General features: G+C 43.3%; 1 protein-coding gene across 1 annotated transcript in view; it reads right to left on the reverse strand.

Moving 5' to 3' along the window:
• Window positions 1-440: 440 nt before the first annotated feature.
• LOC117042274 (neurexin-3-like) overlaps window positions 441-26,631 on the reverse strand; it is a 632,640-nt gene continuing 606,449 nt past the window's right edge. The window contains exon 19 of the mRNA XM_033141809.1: window positions 441-671. Within this exon, the coding sequence (XP_032997700.1) occupies window positions 526-671 (146 nt within the window). The 3' untranslated portion in view covers window positions 441-525. The remainder of the gene's footprint in view (window positions 672-26,631) is intronic.

Below are 26,631 nucleotides of genomic sequence, written 5' to 3' on the forward strand. Positions count from 1 at the left end.
CATCCCACCTTGCCTAGAATTCTGGGATTACTGACCTCCCCCTTGCTTGGGCCATCTTGGTGATGCACATCCAAGTGGATCATGAGAGCCATACTGCTGTTAACTTTCTACCTCTTTGAGGAGGTATGCCTATATTTTCATTGGGGAAATGCTGGAGGGCAATGCATATTTTGAAACCAAATTGGATACTCAGTGCCAGATTCAACAATTCAATGTGTATTTGGCTTTAAGCATGTATTCTACAGCCCATTGAAATCAGGCAAATGTATTGCATGCTGATGACGGCAGCCAGTTTGCAAGATAATCATCATGGCAAATGAACTATAATTGTTAGAGGGAGATCATCATGAACCCAGAGTCAAAAGTGTTAGAGGACAAATTTCCAGTGCTACCATAATTCCATATTTAAATGTTTGGTTGCTTTTCAAGTTCTGAACCAGGCCCCTGTCATAAGAGTCACTGAGGCATTCTGTTGGTTGTACTATCAAGAGAGTATATCAGAAGAGCCACAGCCAGGTAAACTATTCAGAGATGAAAATGGTGCCCATGCATTTGCCTCACAGATGAGTTGGTCAGCTGTGCGCAATGTGCCACAGGACAAAACTGGTGGCAGTTCAGTTTCACACATGAAGAGGGCAGAGCAGGGTTGCCAATTATGTAGAAGTAGTTTCCTAAAAATAAAACAAAACATACAAAAGATAGAACAACATAAGAAGAGCCTTTTGGATCAGGTCAATCTGAGCCAGTGTGGTGTAGTGGTTAAGAGTGGTAGACTCGTAATCTGGGGAACCGGGTTCATGTCTCCACTCCTCCACATGCAGCTGCTGGGTGACCTTGGGCTAGTCACACTTCTTTGAAGTCTCTCAGCCCCACTCACCCCACAGAGTGTTTGTTGTGGGCGAGGAAGGGAAAGGAGAATGTTAGCCGCTTTGAGACTCCTTCAGTTAGTGATAAAGCAGGATATCAAATCCGAACTCCTCCTCCTCCTCCTCCTTTTCTTCTTCTTCTTCTTCTTCTTCTTCTTCTTCTTCTTCTTCATCATCATCATCATCATCTAGTCCTGCATCCTGTTCTCACAGTGGCCTACCAGATGCCTGTGGGAAACTGGCAAGCAGGACACAAGCACAAGAGCCCTCTCCACCACCCAGTAGCTTCCAGCAACTGGTATTCAGAAACATTACTCCCTCCAATCATAGAGATGGACCGCAGCCACCATGGTTGTAGCCTTATCCCACCTAAATTTGTCCAATGCTCTGTTAAAGCCATCCAAGTGGGTGGCCATCCATGGGAGTGAGTTCCACAGTTCAACAATGTGCTGTGTGAAAAATTACTGAAGAAGGAGCTGGAATCCAATACGTTCCAGTCATCCAAAGGTGCGGTGTATGAATGGGGCAGGCTATGTGTGGTGTTCAGAAACTTGTTGAGCCTATGAACTCACACTGTGCATTAAAGAGCATCAGGATAAGGTCTTTGCAAAACACAGAACCTTACAGATTCCTCACACGACAGTGACCATGACTGACAGCATTTTCTCCTCCCCTACTTTTTATTTTGTTTCTCCTTCCACAACCAAAAATCTGCCAGCAAATTCCTTTGGGGATTAGTAAGGGCAACTTCTATATGAAGCCTTAGTTTTGTCTAGCACATGCTGCTCTTTCACTGGAGCAGCAACAACACCCTGGGAAATACATCCTTGTTTGGATTTTAGCACCTCCATAACCTTGTGTTATCAACAGCAGGGACCAGCCAATCACACTCCCCCCCCCCCCCCGTCACAGTCTTCCATGAGTAACACCCTCTCCAAGGAGCGGAGGCTGCTAAATTAATCATAGCGGCTGCTTTTAGACTGGAGAGGCGGAGATGCGCAAGGTGCTTATCTTGCTTTCCTTGCTCTTCAAACATCGCCTTGCATAGGCTTCCTGCTCATGCTTGTTTGCATGCTCTTCTCCTCGCTCCCTGTTAAGGAAATGGTCAGAGACAAAGCACCAGTCTCGGTTGGGGCACTAAGTAATTGTGGCACCGTCCACTGTGAAGAATCCCCAAAGGATCTGAGTGTGAACATTAGAAACCGTGTCGCTAGTTGCTCAAAAGCAGCTACCTCCAGACGGGGGACAAAACACTTTAAAGCATTCACGACTACTTGAAATACAAAGGGGGGGGGGCAACACTGCACTCAGCTAGAACTGCCAAGGGTGGAGAAACCTGTGATCCTCCTTGGAGTTCCATCATATACGAGAAGTGCTGAGGACTTCAAACACTATCAGCCATCAAGGGAGAAATCCTGAGCACAGACTGCTCAAGGTTGAGAATTTTTGTATCCAGAAGTTTAAACACAGCAGCAGAACCCTTTTGTGGTTTCCTGGTGCTTCCTATATCTGTATTTTTAAAAAGAATTAGTCTATACTGAGGTAAAGCTTGAAGTATACCAGAGGTATCCAGCATGGGCTCCTCCAGATCCCTTCCTTCCTGATCATTGGCCATCCTGTCTCAGGCTGATGAGGCTTGTAGTCTAACAACATCTGGAGGGCCATAGATCAGCCACCCTGATCAACACATCCCCTATAGCAGGGGTGGCCAATCCCAAGAGACTGCGATCTACTCACAGAGTTAAAAACTGGCAGTGATCTACCCCCTTTTGGGGGGTTCAGGTCAGAGTTGCTGAGCTTTTTTAAGGAAGGAAGGCCCTGTTTTTGGGATACAGGTCAAAGTTGTTGAGCTTTTTACAGGGAGGAGGAAAGCAGGGCTAAAATCATGAGCTTTTTTTTAGGGGGGCCAAAGTTGTTGAGCTTCTTTGGGGGGCAGTGATCTACCAGAGATCTACCAGAGATGTCCAGTGATCTACTGGTAGATTATGATCTACCTGATAGTAAATATGGAGAGATCCAGTAATGGGGTGATGCAACCATGATATGGGGAGGAAAGTAGGCAAAAACAGAGGAAGAGGTGGCACTCCATTGCATTCTTAGCACCTTCTCCACTCCAGCACTTGACAGGGTTGCTATGACTCCTATAGACAGCAGAGATTTATAGCAGGAACTGAACTATTTGCAGTCTTAATACATCTCCTATGTGATCTTAATTATGCATCAATCTTCCCCAGCTGGAGGAAGAGCAGGGAAAATGTGGCACTTGGGCTCAGCAGAAAGGACAAACTAGTGACAAGGAGAAAAGGAGAAGAGAAGGACGCACCCTCAGCCCAGTGATCCACACCAACACCAATACCCACACGGCTGTACCCCCTGAATTCTACTCAGATAAAACTTGCTGACAAGTATTTAGAATTAATACTAGTGCTGCTTATATTCTTTTGAAGGCAGCAAGATGCACAATTCAAAGGAAAAGACAGGAACTAAAAGACAGGAAGCCATGAGGTAGCAGAACAGAATGAAACCCTGTTCTGAGATTTGATCTAAGCAAAGTGCCTAGAATACACGGGAAACTTTCCACAGGGATATTAATCCTTGTCACAACCATAAAAGACCACTGGTTATGGCCGAATAGCAATAAGAAGTTGTTGAAGGTCAACCAAGCACTTATTTGGCTGTATCAGACATGCAAAGTAAAGTTCAGGTGGCAAGGATACATATATGATTTTTTCAGGGTGACTTTGCACACAATGCAGAAACTTGAACAGAGGACAGTGAATTGTCAAAGCCTAAGCATCTTCTGGAAGCATTGTAATGTATTTTATCTGAGGTACCTTTTACTTGCCAGGAGTAATCCGAATGAGGCCAGGGATTTCGGCGTCCTTGCATGAAATGCAGATAAGTTTGTACACCTTTGTTTTAAACTCTCAGTCTCAAGCAGAATTATATATAAATACAAGAAAGATCTTCCATGGATATTTTTAAACAACTGTTCCTAGGCCTACTGGGATTTGCTGAACAGACAATCAAGTGCCTGGATGTATTCTTAAAACTTTATTTCCTTCTCCCTGCGCCTGCTGTAGGATTAGTGTGTGTCCTATCCGACATCTTGAACGGAGGAAACAAGATCAGTTGCCTTGACTTTCTCCTTCCTAATTGCACTCTTTTATCCCCTAGCCTAAAGCTGTTGTGTTTTCAGTTTCAAGTGCTGATAGCGAGGATAAGCCAGGAGGAAGGTTGAAATCAACGCCAAAAATAAATGAATCTGAATTATGCTATTAAAAAAGAAAAGAAAAAAAGGATCCTTGTGAGCATATTATTCATATGCTATTTGCTCCCCCCTCCTTTCCCTTTTGAAATCAAAATGCACATTTAGAGGCCAACTTAGAGGATGCTTTTTAGACTCCAGACCACCCCTTCCCCTCCTCACTGGCATCTCCCAGCCCCCAATGTGCAGGCTGCACTAACAAACAGCAAACTAAATAGGGTAACTGCAGCCATGTCACGACTGACACTCAGGTGCCCTTAGGCAAAAGCCAGGGATAATCCCAAAGGCAGGATGCAAATGAAATGTCTCCTCAGCTCTCAGGACTTAATGTATTTCATCTTAAACATTTACATTAACAGATGGTCCCCTGCAGTCCCATAAACCTGCTTCTGAGTTCATTTCTCTGTCACTCTTGGCCCTGTTCATCATTCTGAGGGGAGCAGAGAATGTCATATGGGGGTTAAAGTGGAACAAACAAAGGGATGCAGGTGGGGGGGGACCTGTAAAGATGCATTTGACCCCTGTGTGTGTGTGTGTGTGTGTGTGTGTGTAATAACAGTTCATAAAAAAAGGATGAAGGCAGGGAAAGAAGGAGGTTAAAAGGGTTGACTAAAACTGACCAGGGCGTTTTTCTTGCTGAGCAGTTTAGCCTGTCACTTGCTTAGATATATGGAGGTCATGTGTTATGGCATGGGTGGGGGAACTTTATCAACCCAGGGGCCAGTGTCCTTCTGGGCAACCTTCCATAGATCACATGTCAGTGGTGGGTGGGGCAAGAGAGAAAAGTGGGTGGAGTATCAATGCTAATTTTACCTTTCTACAGTAAACAAGTTTTGACACAAACCCTCTCCATTCTTCATCCAGATGAGCTTTATCAGAGCTCAAGGAAACATTCTGGCCTGGCAAAAACACTTGGGGTATGAACCAGGGCCAGTGAAGGGTGTGGTGTCTGGGGAGGGAGGAGAGTCCTTTGGCCACCAGGCTTGATGTTCCCCACCTTTGCGCTATGATAACTTTATGAAGTGACCTTTCCTCACGCCAAGTGCCTGAAAGTCATTGTCAAATCAACTCAGCTGAGGTTCACTTCTTATGTTGCACTCAAAGTGGATCACTACTCGGGCGACATTAAAAACAGCAGGTGAGGTGAAAGCCCTGTGAAAGCATTTCTGTCTGTGCAACTGGACTTTCTCTCCATGCACCCCATGTGTACCCCAGGGTTTCATTTCAGATGGATTTCACCAGAATTCAGTTCCGGCATCTCTCAGATGGGCACCATTGCCATTATAAGAGAACAAGGTAGGTGTTCATGGTGAGTTCTGGCACCTCTTTTTCTAGAAAAATAGCACTGCGCACCCCCCAAAAATGGTTCTAAGAGTATCAGTAGAACCCCCATAACAGTGTGCAGGTGGAGGAGAGTGGGAATAATTCCATTTGGAAATGCTTGCCCGAACAGAACACTTGTTATAGTGCAATGTTGAATTCCATCCAATATCATTCCTAAAAATCTTCAATACCAGCCAGGTTCTTTACAAAAACAAATAATCAATTAAAACTATCAAACAACTTGTATTTCAACTATCCATACAATGTCATTCTCAATGTCTAACAATTCAATTTACTAGAACAGACAATAGCGTTCTAATGACTGCATTAAATGACAAATCAAAATCCATTTATCCAAACCATCAGTGTTATAGGACAACATGAGAATGCCTCCTGGGTGTGTGAACTCCTCCTATCTGCTGCTCTCCTGTAACATTTCTATACTACGTCTATGATCTCCACCTTCTCCACTGCTTGTCCCTCTGCTAATATATGGAAATGCAGCAAAGAATAACAGCAAGATTAAATTAACCAAATAGGTTGCTTGCATATATGGAATTTATAGCACAATTCTGCATTTCCTTTGTGCAACTTCCAGGAGTAGTGGCAAGTCAGGATACTCATAAGCTTGGCTCAAGATGACTACCAAAATGATACTCTCATATGCTTCATGGATTCATTGATAGGAATGGTATCAAGTAACAGGATTTAGTTAGTTAGAGGGGAAAGCAGCATACTGCCCCACATCTTGATTCCATTCAAGTTATTGTATTTAAAAATATATATCACTGGTGTCTGACAGAAGGGTTTAGCTAAAAATGCATAATTACTACAAACCTTCTCCATCTGGATGGCACCCAGGGGGGGAAATGCACAAGCAATTCCATTCTTGCACTCAGCTGGAAACTTTAAAATGTTTTTTTTAAAAGAAAAGAAAAGAAAAAGTGACTCCATCACTTTTTCAAAAAGCAATATATTTATAAAGTGCTCCTACAATGCCTCAAGCAGTGGGATAAACTAGCACATACTGTGGATATTTGTTATGTCCTATACTGTCAGGGAGTGGTCTGAGGAGGAATGGTGGAAGCTGCCCCCTCCTCCTCCTGCACTTCAGAGGCTGCAGAGTGGAGAAGCTGGGAAATATTGATAGAGGAGCAGGAAGAACCAGGCGAGAGACAGCTGACAGGTGCAGTGTCTTTAAAAGGCATTCCAGACCCCACTTCTCCCAGAACCCGGCAGCCATGGAAAGTTGGAGAACAGAAAGCTCAGAGGCAGAAAGCGCAGATCAGCCAACATAAGGATGACATGTAATAGGAGAGACGGAGGGGGTGGGGCTTAACTCGGAGCAACACCATTACTGCAAGAAAGGCACTTTTCACTTTGAATAAAGGACTTGATTAAGAACTCTTCTTGTTTATCTAATTCTTTGCTGCCCACCATGGGAGGGATCAGATTCCCTGAAGCCTGACATCTACATCTGATCTGGAAATTGACACACTGTTTTGATTCAGGGCAAGGACCAAAGAGCCACCAGTACAAACTCTTGAGGTAAAACAGAAGGATCTGCTCTTTTCTCCTCAACAAATCTAGAACATCATATGTCTCAAGGAGAGAACGTTGAAGACAAGGGGCAGGCAGAATCCATACTCTACAGGAAGGTGGACTACTGAGCTCCAGATGTTGTTGCATCCAGCATGGACAATAATAAGAGATTATGAGAGCTGTAGTCCAGCAATTCCTGGAGGGCCACAAGTTTCCCATCCCTGCCCTTCAAGGAAGACACACCAAGTTCTCTGGCTTACACTTATTTCTGTTCACCATGTATTTCTTTCACTGACCTGCAAATTCAGCACCATTTAAAAAAAAGAAAAGAAACACAGCTTATTTCAGAGACAATCTCAGCCAATAAAGGATCATGTATATAATGTGATAACATCATGTTATTTTAGAGTTAAGGTTTTCCTGTGTGACAATTTCACAAGATCAATTCACAGTGAGGGCAGGAAGTATTGCCTTCATTCTGAATAGGCTTTCTGACAATGTCACATAGCCAATAGGATTTTACTATGTAATGTGTCATGAAAATAAACCAGAGGAAGGGCAATGCTTTCTGCCCTCGCTTTGAATGGGTGGCATTACTTTTCATTTTGACCTCCCCCAAACAATCACCAAACTGAGGATTATGGGGTGGTGGTGGTGGTGAATTTTTCATGAAACGCACCCCATTTTAGCTCACCCAGTGAATGCAGTGTGAAAATGCAGGCTGAGTTACTTACGCAAGTGAAAGTTAAGTTTGTGGTTTTCTCCCCCACCCTCTTTTCCCTTCCTGAGAATATTAATTTGAATGAGTATCAATTAGGATACTAATTCAGCAGAAAGACAGAGACACAAAGCAAAAGAAAGAGTGAGAGCAGAGCAAGCAATGACTGCAAGTGATAGGACCCAGGGGAGCTAGCAACACAGATGTCAGGAGAATCCATTTCAGAAATTGTGCATAGAGATACAGCTGTGTTCTAGTGGGGAGAGGGGGGAAAAACAGGTACTAAAACCAAGGACTGAAGGAATGTGAAAGAGAACATGCTGCCCTTGCAACTTGTCACATAATGCCCCCTAAAGGAGCTCTTCAGAGATACAACAGAAGGCAAAGAGACAAACAGGGCAGTCCTAGCCATGTCTCCTCAGAAGTAAGTCCTAGTGAATTAAGTGGAACTCGGGTTAGGATTGCAGGCATGACTTGGCTTGCATGTGTGATCTTGGGCTTTTCCTCCTGCTTTATATGGTACACTCCACCACAAGGATAGGGGGAAACATCAAGTCGAGTGCAAGACATCTAGCTTCCGGGAACGAAGGACAAGATGTCACCTCTGTCATGTACAGACTGGACTGGTGGTTGAATCTTGCTTCAGCACTGGTAATGGGATAGCATTGCATCAACACTTGTAATGGGAGAGAAGTTAAAAGACCCTCCCTCGTGGAAGCAAACCCCAAATCTGCCCTCACTGCTTGGCACTAAGCACCCCTGCTATCACACATAGGGATCCCACAGCAGACTGAATGACTGCACTTTCCTTCTAAACCAGGGTTCGGGGTTGTTTTTTGCATTATATATATCCACACACCCCCAACCCATCAAAATACCAGGTTCGTTTTTTAAAATAATAATAATAATAGCAGTAATAATAATGCAGAAAAGCTATTATGAATTTCACACCACTACTGAAGATTTCATTAGCTGTGCCTCTCACCGTTCTTTGGCTCAATCTGTTCTCACTGGCTGCACAACTGTGGCCACGATCAGACAGTGGCTGGCTTTCCACAAGGCACACACATCTAAGCTGCAACACTCAGTGCATGCTGCAGGCTTGGTCCTGGCTATCGATTACTCCTGAGCAGCACATAGCTCCAGTCCTATTTGGCAGAAAGCCAATGATATCAGATATGGTAAGTCCCCCTCACCCACCCATTGCTTCCTCACTCTCCCTTTAATCATAAATTAGTTAAGTGCCTGGCAGGTCTTCATCTCTTTTCCCCTCCCACCATCTCCCCTTCGACTAACGTGCCAAAGCACCATAATGGTTCTTTGTAAACCTAATTGAAACAAATGCTATTGACCCAGACACATTTGCAAGTAAATCTAGTTGGACCTCAATCAGGGAGCATGTGTTTGACACCAAATTATGCTTAAGTGCTGCAGGAAGAAAAATGGGAACGTGTGCTCCAGCTGATAGCGAGACAAAGGAAGGACTTAATTAAAGGCCTGAAAGATAGGCTGCTGGGTCCAATAAAGAGAGATTTGGGAGTGGGAGAAGCAGGATCCCCTTCACAGGAAAAACTCAGCTTTCTGGAGGGGTTTTCCGTGTATGTTCTCCAAACAACACCTTTCTAACTATGCCTTCCATCAAGGCCACCGGGCCAAGATGAAAATCTCAACTCCTGGTAATGGCAGGGTTGGGAAAGAAAGAAAACGGAAGAGTCAACCTGACTGCTGCTGAAATTGCTATAAAAACTGCAATTGATTTAGATGGGAGCTGGATGGGTCTGCAAAGGAGAGGCTGCAATTATGGCTCTAGCCATATCCTGTAAATTGTTAATCGATTCAGCACTTGATAATTATCCACGTGTTATAGAAAATGAAACAAACAAACCACTGAGTGTCAACAGAACCAACTGTGGTAAGCACCCAGATCTATGGTCCAGTAACATAGGAAAATGGAAGAAATGGGGAAGGGAAGAGGGTGTAATTGTTGGGGACTTGGAGGGATACACTGTTGCACTTTTTCAAATGTTTTGCTGCTGAAAGCATTTCTGTTTGCCTGATGGAATTATCTCCCCTCCCCCCGTATTGTTCTAGGGGTTCTCTTGACTACCCCAGAGCCAATTTTGGAGGTGGGACAGCCAGGGGATGGAGGAGGGAAGCCCTATCGCACTAGCAAAAGTCCTTGTCTGAGCTTCCACTACTTATTCAATTTAGAACCTACTGCTGACATGACTCCTTAATGATCCATTATAAAAAGAGGAGCAGGGGAATAGATATGGTCTTCGTAACCAAAGAAAATTATTCCTGAAAAAAACAGATGAACCTAAGGCAGATAAGACTGATCTATTTTCCCAGTTAAGGAATAATATTTTCACCAACAGACAGATGGTCCCATTATAGTCTCCATACAAGCAGGTGGCAACAGGGGCCAACTCCTGATTCACTAAACTACAGGGGATAAGCATGGTGAAAGCAAATTTTCTTCTCCTTAGAGGTTCTCTTAGATGCAATCTGGGAGTGCAGCTATTGGCATAAATCTTCAATACGAAAGCAAGGGAGCCTAACTGAGACAGGAAGGTGATGCTGTAAAAAAGGGTCTGCTTTTCACGGTTTCCAGAGGGTAGCTGTGTTACCCTGTTACTGCAAAAAAGGGTGTGTGTGTGTGCACCTGCTCATCTTCTAATGAGATATAGGCTGCCAATGGGCGGCAGTGCCCTTCTGCCTCTACAGAGGATGAACAGGTCAACCTCTCTAGCCAAAAAGAATAAATGGACAGCAATCTGACCTCAGAAAGAGCACCATTCAGTATCAGAACTTTTCAGCTTCCCAGGGCATGGACCTTAAAGTTAACGTTCTTGAACTTCAGAGGAAAATTCCTCAGTGAACCTGCTGAATTAAATTCAACTTCCCCACCTGTGGCCTGAATTGAGATGATGGTTTTTAATTGGAACATACATTTTAATTAGCTGACCAACGCCAGGATGTTTGCATCGTCATAGACACTGCTTTGTGAATGGTCACGGTAATCACTTTGCATACATTTCATCTTTAATGTAATTATCATAGGCTGGGTTTTGGGGGGGTGGGTTGGGTAAATTGCATTTCCTCATTCCCCAACTGGGCAAACTGCATCTCATTATTCCCCAACTTCAATGCTTATACCCCCCCCTTTGTACACAGGGTTATATATAGCTGCCAAAATCGGGGTAACATTTTATATGGCTAATGAATTGGACTCTAGTCTATGAAAGCTTACACCTCAATACATTTCTTAGGTTGTTTTTCATTAGGTTACCTTTGGTTTGCTATGTGAGGACACCACGAGAACTGCTGCTTATCCACCCTTTATACTATGCCTCCAACTCCTCATAGTATACCTGCAGGATATCAGGGAAAGTAAAAACATTCACCATTCCCTGAATCAGGGATGTGAAATCTCAGACCTGGGGGCTAAATATGACCCGACAGCCTCTGTATCTGGACCTTAGGATTTTGCCCAAGCCACGCTTCTTCTCAGGCCATAGCCCCTGATGAATAGGTCATACACACACCCTTTCTTGCAGTAACAGGCTAACACGGCTACCCTCTGGAAACCGCTCCTTCTTAGGCCATAGCCCCTTGCCTGCCCTGCTGTGCACCCTCAATGAATGCTTTTGCCTAATTGGAATGGGTCCTTAGACTGCGTCTTGCTTTCCTGGATGGAGGTTGGAGGTGTGTGTGTGTGCGCGCACACGCTTATGTGTGGAGGCTCACAGAACCCTCTGACTTACGCAGGGCTGAAAGGTATTGTACAAAGTCATGAGTCATACCCATGTAGGACATGGGTGCAATTTCTCGTTTCTTCTTTTTTGTGTCTTATCTTATTCTGTGCACTTGTAATTTTGTACTTTATTTTTCAATAAAGAATATATATACATGAGCCACACTCAATGCTCCAGCCATGTCAGCCTCTCAGAACTGCACCTGAGAACCACGTACCTCGTGGCAATCCAAATAGTTTTGCATTAGGAGCAAACTTTGCACACTGTGATCACACACTACAGGATACAGAAGGACAGGGTAGCACCTGCCCTTCCCTCCCTTAAGGTGTTAATAATGATGATGATGATGATGATGATGATGATAATAATAATAATAATAATAATAATGTTTGTTATTTGTACTCCACCCATCTGACTGGGTTGCCCCAGCCACTCAGGGTGGCTTGAACAAATACAAAAGCACAATAAAACATCAGACGATAAAAACTTCCCAATAAACTTGAAATGCACGCACAGCCCAAGTTCTGCCATGTGCAGCGTCCCAGTGAACTTCTACCCCTAATCTGTCAGCAAAGGACCTGATGGAAATCAATGCTTTTCCTTGTTGCTGTCTGCTGGGTTTGCAGTGAAGCAAAGCTGAGGGGTCTTATCTCCCACACAGATCAGTAGATACGTTGCGCCTGTGATGTGTTTGTCTGTCAGATTCATAAACACAACAAGCTACGCCAGCGGCGATGCAAAGCGGAAGGGAGGGGGGGCGTTCACATGGTTCACAGATTGCAGCACACAACATCCATCAGTCCAAACAAGCCAAACCGCAGCCCTCCATAGCAGCGGGCATTGTGGGCTGTGACTGTTGCCAAGGCTGGCCTGAGTGACATCCATGCAGATTGTTCCAGTTCCAACGTACTGCCAGAGGAAGTGCCTTCTACCCAGCAGCATTAATTCTGATGCAGAGAATTTCTCTACCTACCCAAAAAAGCATGCTCCCCTGTAGTGAGATCAAGGAACATTGCACTAAGAAACAATCCCCAAATAGTTATGGTCAATGAATAAAATCAACAGAAAGCAAAATTCAAAATAATATTTCACAATTAGAAAAACAGAACTATTGTTTGTTTATTTGTTTTTTTTAAAAAAAAATAAAAAAAATTCTACTGAATAATTGTAGAGCTGGAAGGAATTTCAACGACCATCTAGTCCAACCCCCTGAAATGCAGGGAAATAATAAAAAGATCTAAGCTGTTTACATAAATACAATAACATTACAGTTATATTCAACAAATGTTCATAAAATCTGGGTAAAAACAGGAGAAAACAATATGTATCACAGTGTACAAAGCAGTGTACACTGAGCAGTGTACAAAGCAGATAATTAACAAATCAGAAGTGAAAGTACAGGAAAGCTTGGGTAAAAACCCAAGTTATAAAGAGGTGTTTCAATATTATTGCTATCCCTATCTCACATATCTCGGGAGAGGAGAGTGCTCTTGGGTTCAGATCCTGCTTGTGGGTTTCCCATAGGCATCCAGTTGGCCACTGTGAAAACAGGATGCTAGACAAGATGGGCTACTGGATCTTAGCCTACAACACTCAAGGTCTGGTCAACCTACATGTGTTGCCTTTAAATGTGAACTCAATTGAATTCCTCTCACTTTCTTACTTCCTGGTCCATTTTAAATTCCTTTTTTGATCTTCCCTGCTGCATTTACTGCTCTGGGCGCAAAAAAATCTGTTGGCTTCCCTGCCAATTCATGTCCAAATGGAAGGCCCAAATTACAGGTTCAAAACCTTATGGTGCATCTTCCCTCTGACCCACCACCCACACATACATACACACACTGAAAAAGCCCCCCCCCCCCAAAAAAAAACTCAGTTACAAAAGTTGCAGTTGCCCCCAGCATCAGAATGCAGTGATCTCAAATGTCATAACACAGATACATATGGTATGGGATTTCTTAAAGGAAAATGATCTCCAAAGCAATCAAACCTGCACTGGGAAATTTAGGAAAGCAAGTCAAATTACCCAACAGGAAAGAAGCAAGTTTGTAGGATTAAATGCACCAAGCCTTGTAAAATTCGCTGTGGAATTTAATGAGCATATTAAGACCCCAGCCTCTGCTGGAATATTGGCACCTGTGGGGTAGTGCCAGCTCAGAGGGAGGAATAATACCTGCCAAGCCACCAACACCTTATTTTGCTGCTGTGAAGGATAGCTTGGCAAACTCCCAACCAAGCACTTCCACATCTGGCATATTGGAGAACAAGAGAACACATACCAACTGGGTAATGCTCAAAAAGATAAGGAAAGAATGCTATGCCTATGCCATTGCGACAAGCAGTGACAAGAAGAGGAAACAGATTTTAAAATCCCTGTCGAGAAAACTCATTAAATGGGAGCAGATGCAATAATGAATACTTGTCCAAAATTAATATTAAAAAGGGGGGAGCAGGAATATTCCATGCAGACGTTATGCTGTGTCCACACGCTGAGATGACACACTCCTGGCTGGCTTTGCTCCAGGACTGAAAGGTTTAATGACACCCTGCCAGTCAGTCTGATAACTGCTGAAAGCCCTAAGTTGCGTACAAATGGGATCCTGAGACTGGCTGCCGGATCCATATTATAGGCTGTGCTGTAAAGCAAGGTTGCTCAATGATGTACAAATACCTGCAGGATTCAAGGGCACTTGTCCACTCTAAAATGCACATAGGGGCATGCACACATACACACAGACACACAGCTGCCTTATACTGAGTCAGAACATTGGTCCATTGAGCTAACACATGAAGGATGTCTCTAACCCTAGAGAGAGAATACTTTGTAAATTTACGCATGTCGTACCTCCCTCTGCAAGATGCACCTTCCAGACTGTAGTATGTCATAAGCAAAGAGCATGAATAAACAAGATTCCTGATTCCAATAATGCAGGTAGAGGAGCCTGTAGGGAAGCTATGCAGAGAAACAGTCCAGAAGTTTCAAGGAAGTAAGTACAGCCCTGTATTACACACTTGGGGAGGGGAATCCACAGGGCCACTTCTTAAGAAGCATGTGAATATTATTAGGAACTAGCTGATCTGATCTTCCTGGGAGGCTCAGCTAATTGTTCCATGACCAATGGATGGTCACCTGGTGTCAGCGTGGAAGTAGACCTTCTTGGTGGGAGCACTCACCCTTTGGAATGCATTTCCCTGACCACGTCAAGAGGTGGAGACAAGAACAAGCTTTAAATGCCTCCAAAAATAGATGTTTACATGTGCTTTCAATTTTTTTTATTAATTACTTTTGCTTACACAGCTCAGTTTTATTTACACTTATATGGTCCTAGTCAAGTGCATTTATAACCCACTCAGATGAGAGTGCTTTGTTTTGTTTTTACAATCAAGTGATATATAAATTTTGCTTCAAAAATAGAGAAAATATTGAATTGCATTCAGTGCTAGTGAGCTTTATTGAATAATATTGTGTTGCGATTGCACTGGTTTCTCATTACTTGTGCTTAGCATATTATATGTGAACCACTTAGAGATCCTGCTACATAAAGTGGCATATAAATTGTATATATAAATAAAACATTTTTTTTGAAAACCCAACATTTCAAAGGAAAATGATGGTGTTGACAACATTTCCAGCAGGTGTTTTTCCTAAGAGCCAGTGTGGTGTAGTGGTTAAAAGCGGTAAACTCGTTATCTGGGGAACCGGGTTCGCGTCTCCGCTCCTCCACATGCAGCTGCTGGGTGACCTTGGGCTAGTCACACTTCTTTGAAGTCTCTCAGCCCCACTCACCTCACAGAGTGTTTGTTGTGGGGGAGGAAGGGAAAGGAGAATGTTAGCCGCTTTGAGACTCCTTCGGGTAGTGAAAAGTGGGATATCAAATCCAAACTCTTCTTCTTCTTCTAAGCAGGATGAGTCTCAAAGTTTCCCAGGAGGGGTCCGAGTTTCTTTAACTGCTGGGCAGAAAAAGTACCATCGAAGAAAACCTAAACATCCCATCAGTGTGGACTTGGGTGGCTGAACACGAGAACTAGTTGCTGCTGATATATTGGAAATACTAGTAACTTTTTAAATTAATTTCAATCTTTCTTTTATTAGGGAGGAAGAAGGAAAGGGAGGGAGGAAACCTCTCCCTCCCGGTTATAATACAACTCCCAGATTAACTTTTCTTACAGGAATCCAGAGGCTTGTGTGAATTATTGTTTTTGTTACTGTCAAGGGCATTATGGAAGCTGACGGGCGTATTAGCAATTTATAGGCTGCCCGGCGCTATCCCAACTAACAGTATCATTTCTCATACAATACTATAACTAATTAAAGGTTTGTCACTTGGGCCATAATTTGGTGCGACATTGGTTTACTGAATGTGGGGGGTGGGGGGCGAGAATCAGAAGCAAAATAATACAGAGCTTCAAAGAGGGATGTGGAGGAGGAGGAGGAGGACAGACAGCAGCTGGTCCTGCTTCTGCTGCTCTGAGAAAGAAAAGGAGAACAGGGGAGACGGGGTCTGCCGGCTGGTACCTGCATGGACATCACCTTCTGCTCTGCCCTTGCGCCCCAACCTCTTCTGCTTTAGCCATTAATTAAGAGAGGCAGAGGCTATCACAAAGTTGTACGCAGAGGACTGGCCAGGCAAAATGAGCATAAGTGCAGAAATCAGTGCTGCAGTTGGCTTGGATTTCTTATGTTCAGCAATGGTCTATAAAGGAGGTTTCATAGGATACTCCTTCCCCCCTCCCCAAATGTATTATAAATAAAGGAGACACACTGGCTCACTTGTTAAGTGCTTTTTTGGCAATTAGCTTAGTAATAACAAAGCTCATCTCTCCAGAGGGTGTCCCTGGATAGCACGGCAGTTCCTGAGTAAAAATGGAAGAAAGGAAGCTGCAGAACTCCAAGACCCTGATTTGTAAACCACAATGGCCACATTTTAAAAGTACCACAAACAAATGGACTTCATAAGGAGTGAAATGGCACGGCACTTAAGAGCAATTTTGTATATTTCCATGGCACTGTTAATCTGGCGGCAACTGAAATAATTTTCTGAGGCTTCAATTATCTTTCTGAAATGCAATTAAACAAGGGAAACCCATATTGACATTTTACAACCATCTCCCATCCAAAAAATGACTCCTGGCCATCTTATACAGCCAATTTTGGGTGCAAATCAGCCAAATATATACCACCAGACAAGTTCCATTTCGTATTTGTTAGAGAATGATGGCTCTGTACAGGTGACTAACTCACCATATAGTAAGGTTTTCCTTCACGGATTTGGTCAGTTGTCAATATGCATCAAAGGTATGGTAAGAAGGGCCATTGCTTAGTGGAGGAAAACAGAATTTGCATGCAGGAATCTGCAGGAAGGGCTGGGAAAGACTCCTGCCCAATGTCCTGGACAGCCACTGCCAATTGGAGAACACAGAATAGAGCTAGAGTATTTGGTTTTCCCAGTAATAATGTACGGAAGTGAGAGCTGGACCATAAAGAAGGCTGATCGCCGAAGAATTGATGCTTTTGAATTATGGTGCTGGAGGAGACTCTTGAGAGTCCCATGGACTGCAAGAAGATCAAACCTATCCATTCTCAAGGAAATCGGCCCTGAGTGCTCACTAGAAGGACAGATCCTGAAGTTGAGGCTCCAGTACTTTGGCCACCTCATGAGAAGAGAAGACTCCCTGGAAAAGACCCTGATGTTGGGAAAGATGGAGGGCACAAGGAGAAGGGGACGACAGAGGATGAGATGGTTGGACAGTGTTCTCGAAGCTACTAACATGAGTCTGGCCAAACTGCGGGAGGCAGTGAAGGATAGGCATGCCTGGCGTGCTCTGGTCCATGGGGTCACGAAGAGTCGGACACGACTGAACGACTGAACAACAAATTTGATATAGGGAAGCTTCCTGTGTTGCTATATTTCCCCCCAGCCATGAATTCTAATGTGTGCCACAGGTTGGTGGTCTTATCAAGTAGTAAATCTTTCCCACATTAATTTGGTTGCCTGCATTAAAAACACTCAGGGCTGATCCTGCCATTATGCAGAGTGAGGCAACCACCTCAGGCAGCTGAGGGAAGATGAGACAGCATGGTGCTAGAGGAGCTTGGGTTACCACCAGGGACATAGTGTGTGTGTGTGGGGGTGGGACTGCCAGGGCAATGGCCCTGGGCACATTTTTTCTGGTGGACACATTTGGCTCCTCATGCTGCGCTGCCAGCCCTGCACAGCTTTGTGGGGCTGGAATTGAGGGGTGCATGGCTGTTGTGTCCTCCTCACACTGCCCTCTCAGCCCTGAGCCACTTTGCAAGGCTGGGATGATCCAAGGGCCGCATCAGCCAGCCAGGCTCCCCCCTGCACAGGAGGAGAAGGGGGTGCAGCACAGCCCCACTTGGCTCTTGTGGGGGTCCGCTTCAGTGGCATTTGTGGTGAGGGCTGGGCTGGGCTGGTTGGTCCCGTTCACTCTCCATGTCCATTAATAAAAAATTAATCCCAAACTTTATCATCCTGTTGCAGGCTATCAGTTCCTCCCACTGTATGGATTTGACAGAGCCTGTCATTTCACATATTATATTATTGAAGAAAAAAATCAAATCGCATTTGCTCTCTTAAAAGCTATAATATGATCTGCTCCCCCCCCCCATACCATCTTAAAGAAACGAGTCAGTTCACTCTAAGGCCATTTAACAAAGAGAACAAAATGACCAGGATCCTGTCATCTCTTGATCATTATCAGCTGCTATGATTAAGCTGCTCTCCAAACTCTTGACAACCAGGTTCCCTCTTTTGTCAATGTCTAAAGGCACATGCACATTGGGATACTACTGTAATACAATTTCTACCCATGATATCAACTGAAAAGCCTCTCCTACTCATCTCTTATTAGTATTTTTATATTTTTTTTGCCAATATGCATTGCACACATCCTTCTCTTTACAGCCTTCCAAAGTCTGCTGATGGTTAGACAATTCATTTGCCAACATGTGGCATATTACATCAAGCTATTAGGAAGCTGCAATCTGACTTGATTAAGTCACTAAGTGGCTGATAGCAGCAAGGGTCCCATTGTGTAGGGATGAAATCTTCCATTTATTCACTTCTATGAGCATATGACTGTGTCAGAGTGGCCTGTTCTGAGAAGCATTAGACCACCACATACCTTCTTCATTTAAGCATTTACTGCAACTGCCTCACTGTGAATTGAAGGCTACCTGCATAAATGTTTTCCATGTAAAGCCTCTGGCAATGTTTCAAGAAACATATAATTCAAGGAGCATATAAAGACCTGCCTGACCTCAGCCACTGACCACAGAAGGAGCAGCTGTAGGGAAGGAAGGGCTGAGGTTCAGTGGCTGAGTACATCCTTTGCATATAAAAAGTTCCATTTTCAATCTGCTATTAGCCAACAGCAATTGGGTGTATAGATCTAGATCTAGAGTAAACTGACATAATCCTGAAGGCACCCTTGAGAGTTCTATTATATTTTATATTTTAGTGGGATGTGTGAACAAAAAGATATTTAACAGAAGCACAACTCCCAAGAGCATCCCACTGGGAAAAGCCTAGCGCTCCTCCTCTTTTGAACTTTTTCTTTTTTTAAGGATATGGGATAAATGTCAAAATTTACTTATGATATTCCTGCTTATGGGAATTAAACATATCCAAGGTGAATTTGTTCAAAAGTTATAATCCCCCCCTAGTTCTCTGGAGCAATCCCCCCCCCCGCCTTTTAAGATTTTTTAATTGAGATTTTCCAATAATACATTAAAATTACAACTCTTGGGCGATGAATTAAGAGAAGCCATACATCCTAGTTCATTTATGATTTTTTTTTGGGGGGGGGAAGATCTGTAAAATGTTGAAGCTGTATTGCTGGACTTTCCAAAGAATGTGCAATGATTAATGAAGTTAGTATTAAAGATTTTGCAATTCACCATTCTGGCATTATCAAGTTTCTTCTAGTTTTTCCTCCAGCCACTGTTTCTTCTTGTATTTGGGTTATGCCTAATGGTTTTCTTTGAAGCAACCCACTTTGAGAGATGATCAGAGTGATCTGAACATGGGCTAGAAGCATAGAGCAGCAGATCCTTAATTGCATTCACATCCCTTTTTTACTATGCTAGCTTTAAGCTTCTGCGAAAGAGTTGTAAATCTCTTTCCAGGAAATGGTCTAGCCTAGGAGCCAATAGATCTATGGCTGCTCTAGCTATGCCCACTACCCCATTTTCTGGACTTTCTTTGGGCTACTGCTGGTGATATCACCTCCGACAGTATCTTCTCACCAGCCAGCACTTTCAGCAGACACAGCAAGGATCCTCTGCAATAGCAGAAGTGAGAAAACTGCCCTTCCTCACTCCTTTCCTCACCCACAATGTAAGAGACCACCCTATCACTTCTGGGATGCAGTTCCGTCAAATAGAAGGCAGCCAGAACAGTGGGAGATGCATGTTTCTCCACCCATGACATATCTCCAAACCCCATCTAGGCCATAATCTACCACTGGTGTATACAATTCTGCATGCGCCTATTTAGATGGAACTCTTAATGCCGGTGCTGCATGATGACTAGCAACATGGAAGATAGCTAAAACTTATCAGATGGTGTGGAGATCCAGGAAAGCATAGGTGAGAGGGATGTGGTAAAGTTCAACTAATCGAAAAGCCAGAGGCCACAGAGGTGGCGGTTATGAACTGCTACTTGGGAAGTACTGAAGTGACTACCACAAGTGGGAAATTAAATTCTCCCTTGCTCCAGACTCAAAAGAACAAAATTCAACTCAGCTGCAGATTCCATGGCTTCACGGTTGCACCCAAGATTTCTCTTCCCATTTGTTCAAAAAATATGGATGCAGCACATTAAAGATTCATCCACACAATCCCCCTTTGCCCTTGCTTCTCCCTTCCTTTCAGAGAAGCAATCTTCAAATTATTAGCTTTGTTTGGCAAATAATCATTGCCATCTATAGCAATTACGGCAATGCCAAATTCCCCTGCAGGGATTGCCGAATCATCTGCACCCCAGAAACTTGTTTGGGTTTAGACATCTTCATTTTTCTACTCTGCATTGAATGCACACACATACAGTATGAGAAAGACAGAGAAGCAGACAGGACCAAGGTAGAAACATACAACAGAGACAAAGGAAGAAAGAATAGGAGTGCATTTGTATTACAGTATTACAAACGCTTTGATTGCTCTAATTACACCTAAAGGAAAACAAAACTGTTTTCCTGGTTGCAAGCGCATGAATAATTAACTGCTGAGGAAGGAAAGAACGAAAGACAGGAAAGCTACAACAGCCTAACAAAGCCAAGCTGCAGGCAAATCCACCAGGAACTGAGGCCTGTCATTCTCTGCTTGCATTTCAATACATTTGTGTGAAGGTGATACTGAAGGTTTTGGCTTCACCTCCCAGTCCACAAAGCCTGGTCCATGGCTCTCTCATCTCAGGCTATGACTGTGCAAAGAAGAAAATGGATGTGTGGCACATCTGAAATATGGGCTTCCTCATATAAGGCAAAGGGCATAGTCTGGAGGAAGGTGTCGGGACAGACAGCCCTTAAGCCCAAGTGGGGGCCTGGCATATTAATCTCCAAGGGTCACACCCTCTACTGAGCTGTTGTGTAGGCAGCGAACTTGGCATGGGCTCCTTTGGGAGGAAATGTGGGGTGTAAATCTAATAAATGAATCAGTAAATAAGCACATGGAGTGAAGATGGGAGTGCTGGGCTCCAAGCCAGGTGGAGTTTAATGCTCTGCTCTCCTCAGTAAGCAGTACACAGTCAAAGACATATAGTCAGGTTCAGATAGCAATAAAGGGCTCAATTAAGAGACTGAGCTGTTTCTAACACATCATCCAACTCCTGGGCTCTGTCCATGGTCCTGAAAGATTTACCACCCATATTTCCAGGAATTCTAATATTGCTTGGACCCTGTCTGTCTCTTTCCTGCTCTGCTCTTTGCACTGCCATATTTGCATCCTCCTGACTTGCCTGTGACATTTGTTTTGCCAGAACAGGACACCAGTATCACAACAGCAGACTCTGCTCGCCCTGCGCACATTCTGAGACATACATGCTACGTGCATATATGTGTAGGTACATTGCATGCATGTGGTGTGGCAGAATGTTGCTCTCCTGCAAACATTTGGAGTGCCCACCCACCTGAAAGAGGTTTTTGCAAATGTTTTTGCCTTCTCATTACTCCCTTCCTTGAACTCTGCCTACCAACAATGCTCACTTACTATGCTCAGCCAACACTGGAAGCCATCTTTCAGTTAGAGCTGCTGCGCAAACATTTTTCTACTGTTATTGAGGTTTGTTTGCTGGATTTTAATGAACTGCATGTGCTTTTTATTCATTTTTTTAAAAAACCTATCTTTATGCTATTAAAAAAGTTGTATGTGGGCTTGGATACCTCTTTTGTGTAACACGCAACTAACAAGATGAGGAGGAGGAGGAGGAACAATAACAATTTCCATGCATCACCAACAGGCTTGTACATGATAAATCCCTGAGGAATTGAATCCAACATGCAGTACCTGCAGAGCCATTGTCCTGGTTCCCATCTTTTAGAAAGCAGGTTCTTAAACTTGTTGAGCCAATAATCTGATCTTGTCAGGAGCAGCAACTTATAGTATGATATGAATAATGAAATTCCTGGAAATACAATGGCTAACTTCTGAAGTAATGGAGTGAAAAAATAAATGAGTGTCAAGTTAATAACAATTCCAAGGAGAAACCACAGCTTGTGAGAAGTTTTAATTATGATTCCATCTATTTTTATTGAACCATTGTAGGGCGACTGGGGCAGAAAATACAACCTGATGCAGATGTGCAAATGGAAACAGGAGATGGATCTATCCTGAATGTGGGGTTGAAGGGGAGGGGTGCTCCTTGTTGCAAAGCAGTAAAAACCCTTCCTAGCAATTAATCAAGTGATCAGAAGCCTCATTTCCCCCCTCACCCATGAGTTCAGCTAACACTGGCATGACATTAAATAACCAGCGGCTAAATAAAGCAATTTCCAAATTATGGATGTTTAGCAAAATAAATGAACATGCTCAATAAGAAGTGAGGCTGACAAGAGAGAGGGAGAGAATTCATGTGCCTAGTTATTTATTTATTTCACCTCTGGAAATAAAAGCTTTGTGGAGTTCAAAGCTGCAATTGCTACATGTGCCATGATGGATTAGCTCTGGTAAGCTGAAATAAACAGCCATCTGTCTTCTTGCCCACGTTGGTGCAAGCTTACTGTACAGTGCATGGAGACAAAACACACACAAAAGCCCCCTCCCCCTTACAATTCAGAATCTGGGGCTACGGTTGCTGATCCATTGCAAAATGACCTGCGGTCCAAATGAAACCAAATAATGGCTTGGAAAAGCAGACTGCTCCCTGCCACTTTGTTTTTCTTTCCCAATCCCATGTAAAAACATATATTTCATAGATTCTTACTACTTTGGGAATATTGCCAGAAACCAAATGTTTTCAAAGGGTCATGAAAAATGAGCAGGTATTTCTTAAGAAAGCATTTCACACATTCTCCTCCTCTCATACAATTCCAAGTGTTGGTTTTAACCTACAAAGCCCTATATGGCTCAGGGCTCAAATACTGGATGGGCCACCTCTCCTGACATTATATTATATTCATCACCTGCAACCGTTTTCCATATGTCCCTAAAGAGGTCTGGAAGGTAGAACCATATCCCTAGCCTTACATGAACTGTAACAACCTTCCAGAACCAAGTTAAGACCTTCTTCTTTTTCCAGGTGTTTGAAAGGTTCTGCTGTGTCATCATGCCTCATATACTGCTGATGTGCTATTGCTGTTGTTGGTGTGATTTGTGATGTTACTTTTCTTTTAGTTTATTGGTAATAACTAAGCTATTAATTTTCTATTTTGATTGTGTCCATTAGTCAGCTAGAGACTGTGTTTCTATTAGGCAATAAAAATAGTAATATTAATAGTAATAGTAATAGTAATAATAATAATGCAAGCAGCGGATGGGTGAACATTGTGCAACAGAAGAATCTAACACAATGGTTGTGCTAGCAGAAACTTGTTGCACAAGTGTGCAATCTATTGTTTCACCAGCAACCTGCTTAGGTACCATCTCATGCAACAATGTACTCCTGGTGCAAAATATTTCACCAGTTGAACAAGCATGCTGCTAAGTGACTTTAAATTGGAGCTACATTGGATATAACTCAGAGATTCCATGTAGCACAGAGGGAGAGAAAGCAAACAAGATGTTCTGTCATATTCTATTGCTTCTTTACAGGTTATCTTTGACTCTAAAATCCCTTGCCCACCAGGAGATCACTCTAGCCCAGCACTGCATTTCTTCAATCACCTCGAAGTAGCAGCCACTGCAAAGCACATGTCAAGAATGCTACTTAAGATATAGGCATGTCATCAGTCTCTCCCTAGGATGAAGCTGACACATTATCCAAGGAGCATATCCCACAAGCTGTGCAACACTGTAGATATATTTATGTTGGGGGTGGGGTGGGGGCTTAAAAGAAATCCTTCTTTTTCCAAGATCTGAAATCTAAAAGACTTTGCTGGAAGAAGTGGTCTGATACACAGATATTGAGAAAAAGAAAACTCTGCACCAGCTTCCCTCATTGGGTTGCTAGATGTTATTGGACTCAGCTCTCATCAGCCCCAATCAGCATGACTAATGGTTGGGGGTGATGGCAGTCGCGGTCAGAAAACATCTGGAGAGCACCAGGTTGCAGAAGATGCTTAAAAACCAAGGATTCTGCTTTGATATTAGCTGAATTGCATGAGCCATGGATAATTCCAGACTTAAAGAATTCCTGGTTGAAAGTCAGAATGGGAAAGATTCCTTTTAATTTTCTTGCTTCTGAGCTGACTTTGGTTTTTAACCCTGACATCCATTTTCTGAAGAAGAATAACCTATCATAGGCAAACTGCTGTTGGAATCAGACATTAGGAAAATACATAACATTGTCTCTGCACCCAAGCTTCTCTGGTGGTCACTACTTCACTCTTAAGAACATAATGTCACATTAGCAACAATCCATCTCCAAAATGATGCCCTGCCTGGTTGGTTGTGGGATTGGAATAGGGATAGTTGGGTCAGTCTAGTTCCTGCCTATGTACATGTGTTCATTCATAAACCTGCTCTGCCACATTTCTGCAATAAACTGTGGCATTTTTTAGTGATGGGAAAGAAACACGAGGCCAAAGCAGCTGGAAAGAGAAGCTGGCAGTGGCACTTGGCTACCCATTTAGCTGTAGCCCATTTTTATAGCTACATTCCCATAGTTACCACCTTTTTGGTACATCAGTTCATAGAATCATAGAATTGCAGAGTTGGAAGGAACCAGGAGGATCAACCCTCAGCAAGGCAAGGATCTTTCGCTCAATGTGTGGCTCAAACCCACAACCCTGAGATTAACAGTCTCATTCTCTACCAACTGAGCTATCCCTCATGCACTTACTTGTCTTTCCATGCTTATCTTCCACTTATCTTTCTTAGGGCCCCTTCTCTTATTCCAAAGTGCCTCCATACAATGTAACTCAGGCCATTCCCTGAAGTATGTGTGCCAGGGGTCACACAGAGCATGCCATATCATCACTTGGTACAACCATAGTTTTCCAATAAAAGTAGAGGCACTTTTCCAGCTCCACCCCTACCTGCTTCTGGTAATAGCTGCTGCAGCTTTGCCTGTCAGAGGCACTGGGTCATGTTAAATCCTCCTGAGGGTTGTCAGAATGTCCAGTGTGGTGGAGTCTCTTGAGACTCTGTAGCACAGACCAAAAGGATATATCTCTTGCTGACCTTCCTTAGTATTTCATTTTTTTTGTCTCACCTTCACTGCTTTTATGTGACCTAATGGCCCAGGGCTGTGGTTTTACTAATGACTTTTCTATACTGAAGCCACAGATCGTGGAGCACTTTCAGAGAGGTTAGCAGACTGGAGAGTAATTCAAAAGCAAAACAAAACTAGCAGTAGAATTTCAGCTTCTCTGCCCATCTCATCAGTGTCTCCTGATTCAAATCTAGACAGATTACCATCATACAGTGCCTAGAGACAACAAAGCAGAAGTAGCGATCAGACATAGGACAGAGCATGTACACATAAATGCCACATGCATGATCTTGATATTGCTAATATATCTTGATAGAAAGCAGACTGCTCCCATATGGAGTCAATAAGGTCTGCTTGTCAAACGAATATCAGCTATCTGGGCCTAAATATGGATGCTCATTCTTCTGTCACATTGAATGGCTACAATTCTCTTTGCCTTAAAAAAAAGGCACATTGCCATGCAGTATGCTGTTAAACGGCTATTTGGGGGTTGCTAGTGGAGTTCATTTGGTCCCAGGGCTTTCCCACTGCCACTGTTCAAAAGATTGGAATGCTTTTGAGCAGGTACAGAATGCCATTGGAGTAACAGCCTCCAACTATTCATTATCTGGGATTTAAGAGGGCAAGGGGGACAATTATTATTATTATTATTATTATTATTATTATTATTATTATTATTATTTTCACTAATATTTGCATTACTTTGCCCACTTTCCCCTAATGTACACATTTTTAAAACTGGAGTACCATACCCCAAAAATCACAAAATACTTAATTTCTCCCCCGTCCTTATCTGAGTTAGTTATTCATCCACCTAGCTTAGTATTGTCTACACCAGCTGGCAGTGACTCTTCAGTATTTTGCATAAGAGGCCTTCCCCAGCCCAAGCTAGTAATGTTAGGGATTGAACCTTGGACCTTCTGGATGCAAAGCATGTGCTCTCCTGCTCTTCCCAAGACACTCCAGGTGCTAATGAAGTATCTCAGTCAGGAAAACCTGCCAAGTTTGTTGGCAGACACCTACTGGACTGTCTATTGCCTTGCCAACCTCTGTATTCTACGACTAATTCTGGATTGCAGACATTGGGAAAGATGTATCATCAGGTCCTGTGCAGAAAATGTCAATTGCCAAGGAAGGATGGATCTCTGCAATACATGCCAGTCCCGGCAGTTGCCCAAATGATGTGGCTAACGGTAGCAAGACAGTCCTTCAAAGGTTGCAACAAGGAGAGGTGGAGGGCAAAGCTGCAATAGACGTCAGGTCTACTGGAAGGAAACGAACTGTGCAACCCTGTAGGTTTCATTGAGTTCACTGAGAATTCATCTCA

This window comes from Lacerta agilis, chromosome 1 (assembly GCF_009819535.1).
Source record: "Lacerta agilis isolate rLacAgi1 chromosome 1, rLacAgi1.pri, whole genome shotgun sequence".
NCBI classification, from domain to species: Eukaryota; Metazoa; Chordata; class Lepidosauria; order Squamata; family Lacertidae; genus Lacerta; species Lacerta agilis.